Here is a 12,696-nt window from a genome sequence, read left to right as displayed (position 1 = left end):
CTGGAGAAGATTATATAAGTCAAAAATGTAATAAGTTTACAGACGGACGACGGACAACAGGTGATCAGAAAAGCTAGCTCCCTTGAGGTTTCAGCTCAGCTAGTGAACTAAAAAGGCAATTATTTGAACAAAATATTTTGGAAAATTGTAGCCTAATTCTTCATGAAAAGATTTTCAAAGATTCAAATGGAAAAATTATAACTCCTACTGTGGCACATTCCCGATTATTCCTCTACGACCCACTCCTCTAGACAAAAATTAACTATGTTTATTTTTGTATCAGATAAAATATCCTTTAATGTGTAAATACTGGACTTATAAATGTCTCTTAGGTTGTGATACAATTGAAAATAACAAATATCTTAATTTTTTAAAATTTGTTAATATATCGGAGACATATCTGGTTTGCCAATATAACCTTTCATTGGGTCAAATGGTGTCTGACACGTTTCATACCGATTGTTAAGCTGCATTCGTGGCACATTGATTTTGACTGCAGATAACTCCATTTAACTGATCAAGACATAGGGCTCATGGTGGGTGTGGCCAGTTGACAGGGGATGCTTACTTCTCCATAAGGCACCTGATCCCACCTGTGGTGTGTCCAGGGGTCTGTGGTGCACAATGAAGCACTGGTATATGTTCCATCAAGTTGTTGAAACAAAAGCAAGTTCAAATCTAACCAGGTAAAACCAGATCTAGCACGGTCAATAAAACACAAAGTATCTTTGGTAAATTTTAAAAAATTTAATTCTCAAAAGAATTTCTGTACAACAGAAAATTGTATGTATGGAATTAACAAATATATTGTAAATATGGCATTAGTCAGCTGCAAACAGATAGGATTTACTTCCACAATGCAATTTCCTTGTCATCCTTTAAATGAATACATCGATAGTTATTATCACTGGGTAAACAAAGCTTAATTTACTCATACCTGCTTAAGGGGAATATGATTTTTTGAGCATGAATAAACCTTCATATGCCTTGAACATTCATGCAATAAATGGTTTATCATACCATATCTACACATATTTTCAAAATATTTAGATATGCAAAAGAAGTTTAGATTGATCTGGACATTTGATTGAGACTTGCAAATCTGATGTATACTTCTGTACTACCTGTAGCGTTACTATGTTCAACATGTTGACAGTGTTATCAGGAGGTAAGATACAAATACAGAGGAATACTTTGTATGACGTTTATCGTTACCAGTCACATGACCATAAAAACCAATCAGATTTTTAAAAGATAAAATATATGTATAATACATAATGATAATATTTTTAAGTAAGATTTAGATATCGGCTACCAGTGTTTCAAAAATGAAAACAAAATTAATTGGCAATTAAATAATCTGTTATGAAAATCTGTAGACACACTAAACTATTTCATTTGTCGTTCTTCTTTCTTACAAAAAATGTAGAATATATGCAGGTATTCTTTGTTACTAGATCTTGACGTGAATGCTATTTAATGATTTGTTCGAGCTAGGCTGAGTCTTATGAATGTTTAACATCGGGTCCACTCAATGTATTGCATTTCACCGATGAATGTTTATCATACATACACAATATATATACAAAGACATGATAAAGATATTGATTGTATAAGATTTGTCACTTCTTCCATATTATGCAAATCAACATACTCCCACTACAGTAGTGATTGTACCTACAATGTTGCCACTAAATCAACTATTTTATCACAGATTGTAAACCTTAGAGGCTAAAAAACGTTTAAAAAATCAAATCTAAAATTAAATATAAAATTATGATGTACATTTTGTACAATGAATTCTATTTATCTAAGTTGTTTGAATAAAATCAAAGATGTAAATAAAAAAAATTGCATGGCACATCCACTACCATCTGTAATCCAAACTGGTTGCTGAATGACTTCATCTCAGGTTTTCTAGTAAGCTTTGTTTCACTCTAACCTTTGGTAAACTCCTCAGGCAGATTGTACAGACCACAGACAAGGTTGGCAGGTAAAGCTTTGTCTACAAAAGAAGTTTCAGTTCAATTACTTCCAAGAGTAGTTCAAATTATTGAGATGGAACAACACAGGAATTTACCAAATACTTCACATTATTACAAGGTTCAATGGACAACAGGGGCATATGTCTGTTTGTGAAACAGTTAAACACATCTTAAGGTAGCTCACTACACTAAAGCTTATACTCTGTATGATACTACATCACAAGATGGCGATTTAAATGTTTAGTGAAATTATTTGTGTTGATCGATTTGTTTATCATCATAGCTCAGTGGTTAAAGCATTGGGCTGGTGAAATGCAGATCTTGAGTTCAAATTTCAAACCCCCCCCCCCCCCCCCCCAAGTCTTTTATTCATATGTGTTGAAATAATTTTTTTGAAAATCATGTTTTTATCCAAATTTGTATATTTTTTGCCTTATAGTTATTGTATATCATCATATCTTTTATAATTAAATCAATTCGTACTGATTTGTGAAACTATTTCTGGGTGTGGTGAGCCACCTTAAGTTCCAGAAGTATGTGCTTCTGTGTGATATATGTCTAGTTGTTTAGAATATGATATATTGCCTCTTAGAGGTACTATAGGTTCTTTTAGCCATTATCTTCAGAGTATGAGATGTTCCCTGATCAATGTATGGGGTTCTCTTATCATCAAAGGAAAGGGGGGGGGGGGGGTTAAGAGAGAATGCTTGGGATATATAAATAAAGCTTTCATACCCCTTTCATCTGGAATATGGAAGATACCCATACCTTTCTTATTCTTTCTAGTGTATGGGAAATTCAGTTCACTATATTTTTTGGGGTGTGAGCTGGTTTCCTTACTCATTTGTCTACTTATGGAAGGTTTCCTCTTCAGTTTGTTTGAGGCATAGGTGTCTCTTAATAGTGTACTTACAGAAAAAGACTAAAAGCAGTGCACTATAGATCAATTGCTTTGTAGAAACACAATTTGTTTAAATTTAGTTTTTCTTCATTATAAAGCATAATTTGCTATAATCACATCCACTTCATCCATGTTTCACTGTAGTTGTTCACAGAAAGGGACCTATTCATATGGGGCATGGAGGTTTGGATATGGGGGTTCCCCATCCCATTCATTTAGAATATTGAAGGTTCTTTACCCCATACCTTTAGAATCTGTGAAGTTTGTCCCGTTACTTTGGTTTTTAAAGAGTTTAATCCATTTCTTTATGATATTGGTGAAGGATTGTTTTGCTGTCTATTAATCCAGGAGGAAAGTTTTCCATATATATTTTATTTGGTTATGGAGGGTCCTTAAAATCAAACTGCATGTTTCATAAAATGTCAGATTTTCTTTCTTGCCTATTTGTTTGGGGTATGGGAGGGTCAACTCCTTCATTATCTTCACAAATTCCTCCCTTGATTTGGTTAATCGTGGATTGAAAGCTTTTTCTTCAGCTACTGTGGTGCTGGTCTGACCTTCAAAGAAAATACAACAGAGATGCTATTAAAATCTTTGTTTCAGTAGTTTTTGCTGTAAGGATTGATATACGAAAAGCAACATTTATGACTTTTAACTAATTGTACAACTGTTATCATAAACATATTGCAAAAAATAACACACTGCAATTACAATAACAGGAAAGAAAAATATAAACAAATTCATGTAGAATTAAAAAGAAAAATTCTTAAAAAATCTATTTGTACCATCATATATGTTTTCTTCAAAATTTCAACATGCTATTCAAAACGTTTGCAACTAAGATTCAGTATTAAAGGCACATAATTATGTCTTCATGTACCACATTTTAGTTTGCAGCATGTATTCTTCCTGATTATAATGTACCCCTTATTCCAGCAAATGGCTGTGTATAACACATATTACAGTAAGTACATGAAATTAGTACTAACAATGCACAAAAACATTCCCCTACCTGTGTAATCATGGGCTGGATAGAGGGTGTAGTTTGGGGGAAGGGAAAGTATTCTATCATGAACAGAATTGTACAAAGTTTCAGAATTTCCTGAAAAAGACAAAAATGAATTATCTGATGGCTATATGGAAATTTTTCATTGCAGATACCTGTATAATTCAACGTTTATTTTCTAAAGGCATCTGATAAATTATTTGCCTGTATATGTAATACCTTCTTGGAAATCTGTTCGTCCACAGCCCCTGACCAGTAGGGCATCTCCAGTGAACGCCATCTCTCGGTCATGCCACACAAATGTAATACAGCCTGTCGTAAAGAGAAGAATCTCTGCTAGTTAATGATTTTCATCATCTTCGCTAGCCAATTTAAGGGTTTATGATCCAGTCTGCTTCTCTAGAATCCTTGAGTTGTAGAGAGGCGGGGTGGATTGTAAACATAAATGACCCCCTAGAGCAAACATCCGTGCATCAAAAAGGACCCCATTGGAAATAAGCTTTCGAGCTTAATGGGTTAGCCTTGGTATCTTATGTATGTATGTTTGTATGTATGTATATACCAAATTTTTAACTATTGTAATTGTTATGTTGACTGCCTTTAGCAGACATTGTATTGCCCTATTACTATCCTCCTGAATCAGTACTCAAATACAGGATGGTTTTCGACGATAGGAGAAGGGGAGCTGGTTTTAATCAGACTGTACTCAAATAGGGATTACTCCGAATGAGGTGCATTCCTCCCAGAAATACAGAATATTTTGTTTATTACATGATAAACCAATCATATGATTTCTATTAAGTTTTTATGCCTCTGTACATTGGAGATTTGGGGGCATGTAGTTTTTGGTCTGTTTGTCTGTTTAAAAAACTTTAACCTTGGCCATAACTTTTAAATGGATGACAATAGGGCTTTCATATTTTACATGTGTATTCCTTGTGATAAGACCTTTCTCTTTGTACAATCATGACCTTGACCTTGGAGTTTGGCCATACAGGGGTATCAGTGTTTCACAAACACAAATTAAGTTTCTTTACACTAAAATCACTGTAGACCTAAACAGCTGCTCCATCTGTAGCATGTTTGCCTTCTGATGCCAGTATCTGACGTAACGATAAAAAATGCATGGTGAAAGTTTTTAACATAAACAGCTACTGTGTTACTGTTTCAGCATAGTGCCATTTTGCTTTATGAACCCTTTGTGTGCTATGCCAAAATAGTATAGTAACTAAAGTAGTATATAAATACCGATACAATAAATCAATACATGTATATGCATTTAGAATCAATGAAAAGACGTTTTTGTAAAGAAAGGTTCATTGTTCTGATGGCAAACAAGCTCACCATTTGTATGTCCTGGTGTACTTCTGACCTCAAGCTCATATTTTCCAAAGGTCAACTTATCGCCCTCTTTAAGCTTAATGTCGGCCTCTGCTGTACTGGCTGCAGAGATAGCGCTCTTACATGTAGAAATCTGCTTCTTGATGAACCCTGTCCCTGTGATGTGATCAGCATGCACGTGGGTATTCACTGGAGAAAAAACACCACTACTGCTAATGCCAAGTTACACAGAAAATGAGACTGATGATATAATATTTGTGACCTGTCATGTCTCAAACTGAAAACAAAGTTTCATTTGAAAACAAATAAAACTAGGTCATTTTTAGTGATAACAGAATGCGTGAATAAACTTTGGAGGCATTTAAAGTAGAGTATGATGTTGCCTTACATAGATAAAAATTTAAAGTCAAGCTACAAATAGGCTTCAGGTGAAAAACTAGTTCTTCTCATATGACAGTATACAACATCAGATGAGAACCTCTGTAGTGAATATTTAACATAATCATATGGATAGTGTAGTTGTTGTAAATATTTACTAGTACATGTGTTGTATGATGTACAAAGGTCAAAGCTATTGGGACAGTGCTGTTAAAAAATTACATCACATCACTGTGGAACACTGTTTATTGTTCTGTTATACATTATAATTTCATACCAAGTACAGAATCCTGACAAAGCCACAATGTCAAACAAAGATTCCTACCTGCATATTTAAGATTGAGTCCAAGATCTCTGGCTATTTTAGTGTCTCTTGGTACAGTTTCAATGACTGGGTCAATAAGAACAGCTTCCTTTGTGTCTGGGTCAGCAAGGAGATAGGTGTAGGTAAAGGATTTATACTCCAATAACTGAAAATTATATATAAAAAGTAAAAGCAAGGAGGAACAAATTACCAAATCTATCTTAGAAACAATTTATATATGTGGGTGAGAATCAAATGTTAAATAATATGTCAGGATGTCGGTGTGCCAATGAGAGAGTCTCTATCTGTGGCCCTATTCACAAAATATCTTACAACTAAGATCAAAATTTACGAACACTGTAATTTTCTTATTTTTCATTTTTTGTAGATTTTCTAATTTAATATGTAAAGTACATCCATGGTTTATAAACCTTGAATACATGCTTATGACCTGTCATCGGTATTTGATTATCAGATAGAATTGTTTTTTTTTAGCTAAGTCGTAAGAGGTTTTGTCTCTTACATAGTATACATGCTCTTATTTTTACCCTTTCTTTTACCTATAGACTCTTCCTGTCCACCTAGGAAGACCAGGATAAAGATCCTTGGTCAATGAGCTGATGTCTTCAAGGTAAGAAGACACTTATGGGAGATTAGATTAGGTTAGATTATGTTGGCCAGATACTTGAGTTGGGGTAGAGCATCTGTTCAAAATTCAGGTAAAATTAAGATTAAATCCTGGTCTTGCCTACCCTATACTCTTCATTCGTTGTAATTAAATTAATGCAAATTGATGATGTATATAATATAGTAAGTGAAAAGGGTGACTCAAAGGGTTGCTCAACACGCACAAACAATCTGATGATGTGTGTAAAGAGGTAATTACTCTTGGGAAACTCGTGCCTTAAATTTGGAATCAAATATAGAAATAAGATGAGGTATTGTGAATCCGATTAACAAAAAGAATTTAAATGCTGCATCCCTCAGATCTTGTGCATTATCCAAGTTTATCACAACACTTACGTTAACAGTAGGAAAAACTTGGTGCCAGATCAAGTTTAACTTACTTGTCTGAAGATATAATCTTTGTCTTTTCCAGCAAATGAAGAAACACTCCTTGGAAACTGACGGAAGCAGATTTTCCCACTAACGCAGTAATTGGAAAGTGCATCTAGAGGAAGTTCGGAACGAGTTTTTTTAAAGCTTAAATGCAATTTCCTTGCTGCTAAAAGAGGTAAATACTTGTTGACGGAACAATATTGTCCACGAATATTCAAACCACAAAGTAATCTAGCTCGGCATGTTGCCATTCTATGCGAACAACGATACACAAGAACTTACTATCCGAAGTGCAGTGGTCTCTTGTTTACAAATTTTAGGTCGCACATGCGCACTTGCAAATTTTATCAGGTTTTCGACGCACGAGTGTACGCAAGACCTTGACAAACGACGATCTCACCAGACTCAAGTCACGTTTCATGAATTCGTAAGTATCGCTACTGTATTATACGTGTAAAAAGTAAAGATGACGAAATTAACCATTTCCCCCTCAGTTTGTTAGGTTGTTCACAGGGGCTTCTTATCCATTGTTTTCAATCTATAATAGATACTATATACTAGATAGAATGTTCTATCGTTAAAATGATAATGTCCTATGTCCCGAGACACAGTTAGATTATTCTAACTAACTATATACATATCTAACGATAAGAAGTCCTATGTGGGCCGTGGGTCGTTCAGGCCCCAAACCGTCATCTAACTTAGATTCTAAGCCCTATCGTTACATCCCTACGTGATCCTACTTCGAGGTCTGTTATATAGATAACTCACCTGATCCAAAGCTCTAATCAACCTATTCAACTTAATTAGATTATCATCCAGGGTCACCAAAAAATTATGGGGCGGGTGGGAAGATTTTATTTTTGAATTTTTATTTCCTGAGAAAAATATTAATGACAAACGAGTTTTTGTCCACAGAAGTGCTTCATTTAATGCCAGATTCCAGGTTAAGCGTAATTTAAAACACAATAAGATACCAAACTTCAAGATTTACGCCCGTAAGAATGCAAGAAACCATATTCTTCATGTTGCTTTTCACGTTGCTATACCGAAAATGTAAACAATAAGTGTAAATACCTGAGTTGGACATGAAAATTTTTCAGGAAATCGCAAGTTTCGCAAAATAAAAAAAATCGAGGCAGGCCAATTTTTGAGGGGCGGGTGGGGATGATAATCTATCAATTAAGTTGAATTGGCCTAATAATATGTAAACATCCTCTGGTACTGCAGGTTCAAGTCCCTTTACATGTAAATTAATGTAGGGAGAATGATCTGACTGTGTCTCGGGACACGCCCTCATTTTGTCATTTTAATGATACATTCTATCTACTTTAAATCATGACTGAGGGTTTCTCTTGAAGGTTCAGCTTAAAGAAGTGAATACTTGATTTTGAAATGTACATTCCAGTAAATGTTCTCTTTCTTCTTTATGTTTTAATATCATAACAAAATAAAAAGTGGATTCCATCCTCCACTTTTGCCACAGCTACAGAAATTTTGACATAATCAAAGTTCAGGTATCTGCCTGATTCAATATGTAACTTGTGTGATGATAATTTGACTTTATTATTTAGTCAAGCTTCTTCTTTGATCAAAATTACTTATAGTCATATTAATTATTATATGCAAGCATTTCAATGATTCATATTTGATTAAGTTGTGGCCCCTTAGGGTAGGTTGAGGCTAAAATATGGATTCAAAGTATATATATATAGAAAATTTTGTAACATATATCTTTTTAAGAATTGTATGACCATACACACTAAATAATATATGCAAACATTCCCAAGATGTGTGGATTCAAATTTTTGAGGTCAACTGAGTCACTTGGGTGATGACCTATTGCTATTGGCCTGTGTCCATCATCTGTTTTGCATTAACAATTTTTAATGTTTTCTTGATAACTACCATAATGATTCCAATTGTTTTTGGTATGAAGCAATATTTGGATATATGGGATGTACATTGTAAATATCAGGACTCCTGCACCAACGGGGCCTTAAGGGTGGGGCAAAAACTATCAAACATTGACTATAATTTTCAAAAAGCTTCTTTCCAGCTGCTCATCTGTGAGAAAAGCTAAATGCGTAGTGATGTAGGAGGGAGTTGTAAAGTTCATAATCCCTAGGGTAGAGTTTTCGACTCCAATTAGGCAGGGCCAAACTAGGGTAGAGGTTCTGACTCCAATTAGGCAGGGCCAAACTAGGGTAGAGGTTCTGACTCCAATTAGGCAGGGCCAAACTAGGGTAGAGGTTCTGACTCCAATTAGGCAGGGCCAAACTTGGCATATATATGCTGTTAAGCTTGTACAGTCAGTGTTAATACGGAACTTTCGGGATATGCTGGAACGACCGATTATATTTGACGTTTATACACCACGGTCACGTGATAATAACCAATTGTAGGGCAAAGTTGACATCAATACATATGGTGTTTCACTAACAGACGGTCCGTAAAGAGTTATGCGCAGTCCCATGATGACGATCCAAGTCATTATTGGTGCTTAGTACCTGGGTGTAAATTAGATGGAAGGGAAAAGGCGCCTTTAGACGCGTACCATTGGATGTAAGGCGTGAAGTTTTACCGATATCCTCAAGATATTCCCTAGATTTATTTCCTGTGCCGACTCGCATAATTTAATCAATTGCATTCTCCTATAAAATGATTGTAGTGATTCCTTTCTTTCAAAGATAGCATTTAAATCCAGGAAATTGATAGCAATTGAAATATTCCATGTTTGTTTACTTAGTTGTTATTGTAATATGGAAGTGACATGCCCTACAATTACGTTCAACGCGCGATAAAAGTCAAAGTGGATCCGTATCTCGAAAGTCCCGTATTGAGTCTTATAGCATTTTTATCAATTAAAATTGTTCTTCTACATTACAAAGATACTGTTCCCTACAAGGATATAAATGCTATTGCTTAAAAATCTGTTATGTGATAAGATCCACCATTAACCTAATTGAATGGATTTAGACATGTGACCAAAAGTATCTATGTCCTTGTAAATGCTGTATTTCTTAGATATGTTAGTACAAATATTTTATGTCTTACAGTTGGTAATTCAGAAGCAATGGATAGTCAGGTTGCCCGAGACGGTCGTCTTATGGAGTTGGTGGATGAGAAGTGGCGAGAGGACAAACTCCCAATGGAAGAGGTGGCTGTGCCTCAGTTGGAACTCCCTGAAATAGAACCAGACAATGGACCAACAAACGAGACCCTGAAGGAACAGGAACAAAAATGGACGGATCTGGCTCTCTCCTCATTGCATGATCAACCACCTGCTACCACCAGTAACTGATATCTCACAACAGCCGCCTGCTACCACCAGTAACTGATATCTCACAACAGCCGCCTGCTACCACCAGTAACTGATATCTCACAACAGCCGCCTGCTACCACCAGTAACTGATATCTCACAACAGCTGCCTACTACCACCAGTAACTGATATCTCACAACAGCCGCCTGCTACCACCAGTAACTGATATCTCACAACAGCCGCCTGCTACCACCAGTAACTGATATCTCACAACAACTGCCAGCTACCACCAATAACTGATTTCTCACAACAGCTGTCTGCTACTATCAGTTACTGATATATTGCAACAGCCGTCTGCTATCATCAGTAACTGATATCTCACAACAGCCACCTGCTACCACCAATAACTGATCTCATGTTATTCCAGTGCTGGCTGTCATAATCTCTGGTGTCCAAGAAAATCAAGACTGGTGAAGTGTTAAATGACTTTAGTTTTTGTTAAGCATTGAACAATTATTTTTTACCAACAGAGACTTAACTAAGTCTATGCATCTGCCAGTATACAATTTCATTTAGAGACTAATGTGTATGATTTTTTGAGTGAAGGTGAAGGAATGAAATAATATGGTGAAGAGAACAGACTGAAGTCCTACTTACAGAAGTTTTATAGATGTGTTATAATTCTGAGATAAATGTATCAATGTTAACAAGTCAGTATATTTGTTTTTTGTTCATTAGATATCTGGTTTTTGACATGCAGGAGATTTTGCTGGATTGCATGATATTCAACCCAAAATCTGACCGTTTTATTCCATCTTAATTGTTTTTAACTCACTTGGTCTCAAAGTTCAAGTGTATAACTTTCATTATCAAAATTGATCTACCATCTGGTCTGTTAACTTATGTTTACCCGAGTCAAATGGATGTCCTGTTGCAATCTTGGTCCTTGTTAATCGATTTATGTTCTGTTCCGTACTTTATACATTAAAATACAATCAATTTTTTAGAAACTTTCCATTTTTACCAGATTTTGAATACCGGTAGAGCTCCTTGGAGTTAAAAAGGAAAAACACATTGTCATAATTATGTCATATGGAATTATTTAAATTCATGGGGGCCATTTTAATGGATTATCAAGATTTTTCAGTTTTGTTTGGATGCAATTTCGTGGATACGGTTTCTGCACATTGAAACATTAAATAGACTGTGTATATCATAACTGGTTTGAAATTCATGGGATATAGGTTACCTTAAAATTCAAGTCACCAAGAAATCAAATATAATCGTTAAATTCCTCTCCAGTGGGAACATAAATTTCAGGAATACATTCCATGTCCTTTTAAAGACCCAACTATAAGTAAACACCCCCAAATTGTTAACCGTCTGTCAATCAAACATTTAACAATAGATCTCAGGTGGAGTGACATCTGCAGCTAGAGCTACCCCAGAGAGGTGTTTTGATAACAATAACAGCCAGTGCCTACAGGCATTCTTGAGATCTTGAAGAAGCCCTGTATTGTAGAGTTTTTATAGCATTGACCTGTCCACAACTACTATTTTCTTGTAATTCAATTGTTTTCAAAAAGACCCCTGAACAACGCAATTTTAATATAATTGTAATTTTCCCCCTCTATATACATGTATTATGAATTAAACAATCAGAAATCAAACAATAATTTGCCCATTAATTTCTAAAACTTGTAACTTATTGAAATAATTTATGATACATGTGTAGTTCTATATTTATAAAAGAAATTATTCATTGAGCCAATGACTGAGAGTAAAAGAGAGAAAGAAGGGTGATGTAGAATCTGTGTGTCATGTAGCCATAGGGATACAACCATTATACAAACACTATGACCACAGAAACACTGCAAACGCCCCTGAGACCCTTCCTGTGTACATCAAAAGTATACACAGCACCCTGATCTCTTGGCCAGGTAAATAACAATGACCATAGATGAGCTCCGCCCACATCCAGTGATCCGTGAAGAAACCCTATGGTATTACTTTTGGGTCTTTAAACCAAATTCCACAGCCAGGTAGCTCAGTAGGTTGACATGTATGACTGCTGATCTGAAGATCATTGGTTCAAGTCTAGGAGGGGAGCCTTTACCAAAATTCAGGATCCCTGGCATTGAAGGTTCAGGTCCCACGATGATCCCTGGCATTGAAGGTTCAGGTCCCACGATATTTAGTACTTGACATGAGCATTGTGAAATCAAGGCAGCCAAGTTGGTGGAAGGGGGCAAGTTAAATCGTTCTAAATGTATTTAACAAACTAGGCAAACCTCATTACCTTGAACTCGAAGGGACTGAGAAAAAACTTCAAGATATCCAAAGAGTTGAGATATCAAGGGTAACAAGAGGCCCATGGGCCACATCGCTCACCTGAGTCACCTTGGTCCATATCAGAAGATTTTCCATATCTATTTGCATGTAAAACCGTAGTCCCTATT

General features: G+C 35.6%; 2 protein-coding genes across 2 annotated transcripts; one reads left to right on the top strand and one right to left on the bottom strand.

Annotated features, from left to right (window-relative positions):
• Positions 1-732: 732 nt before the first annotated feature.
• LOC125667302 (persulfide dioxygenase ETHE1, mitochondrial-like) lies at positions 733-7,515 on the bottom strand. The gene is made up of 7 exons (XM_048900732.2): positions 6,983-7,515; positions 5,937-6,081; positions 5,237-5,422; positions 4,112-4,204; positions 3,899-3,988; positions 3,327-3,443; positions 733-2,005 (listed from the first exon to the last, which is right to left on the bottom strand). The coding sequence occupies exons 1-7, from the start codon at positions 7,223-7,225 to the stop codon at positions 1,938-1,940; spliced, it is 942 nt and encodes a 313-aa protein (XP_048756689.2). The 5' UTR covers positions 7,226-7,515; the 3' UTR covers positions 733-1,937.
• On the top strand, positions 7,314-10,951 carry LOC125667303 (anaphase-promoting complex subunit 13-like). The gene is made up of 2 exons (XM_048900733.2): positions 7,314-7,401; positions 10,034-10,951. The coding sequence occupies exon 2, from the start codon at positions 10,051-10,053 to the stop codon at positions 10,276-10,278; it is 228 nt and encodes a 75-aa protein (XP_048756690.1). The 5' UTR covers positions 7,314-7,401; positions 10,034-10,050; the 3' UTR covers positions 10,279-10,951.
• Positions 10,952-12,696: the final 1,745 nt, after the last annotated feature.

The sequence above is a fragment of the Ostrea edulis genome, chromosome 2 (assembly GCF_947568905.1).
Source record: "Ostrea edulis chromosome 2, xbOstEdul1.1, whole genome shotgun sequence".
NCBI lineage: Eukaryota > Metazoa > Mollusca > Bivalvia > Ostreida > Ostreidae > Ostrea > Ostrea edulis.
Note: the sequence above shows the minus strand (reverse complement) of the source record. Positions and strands in the feature narration are given on the sequence as shown.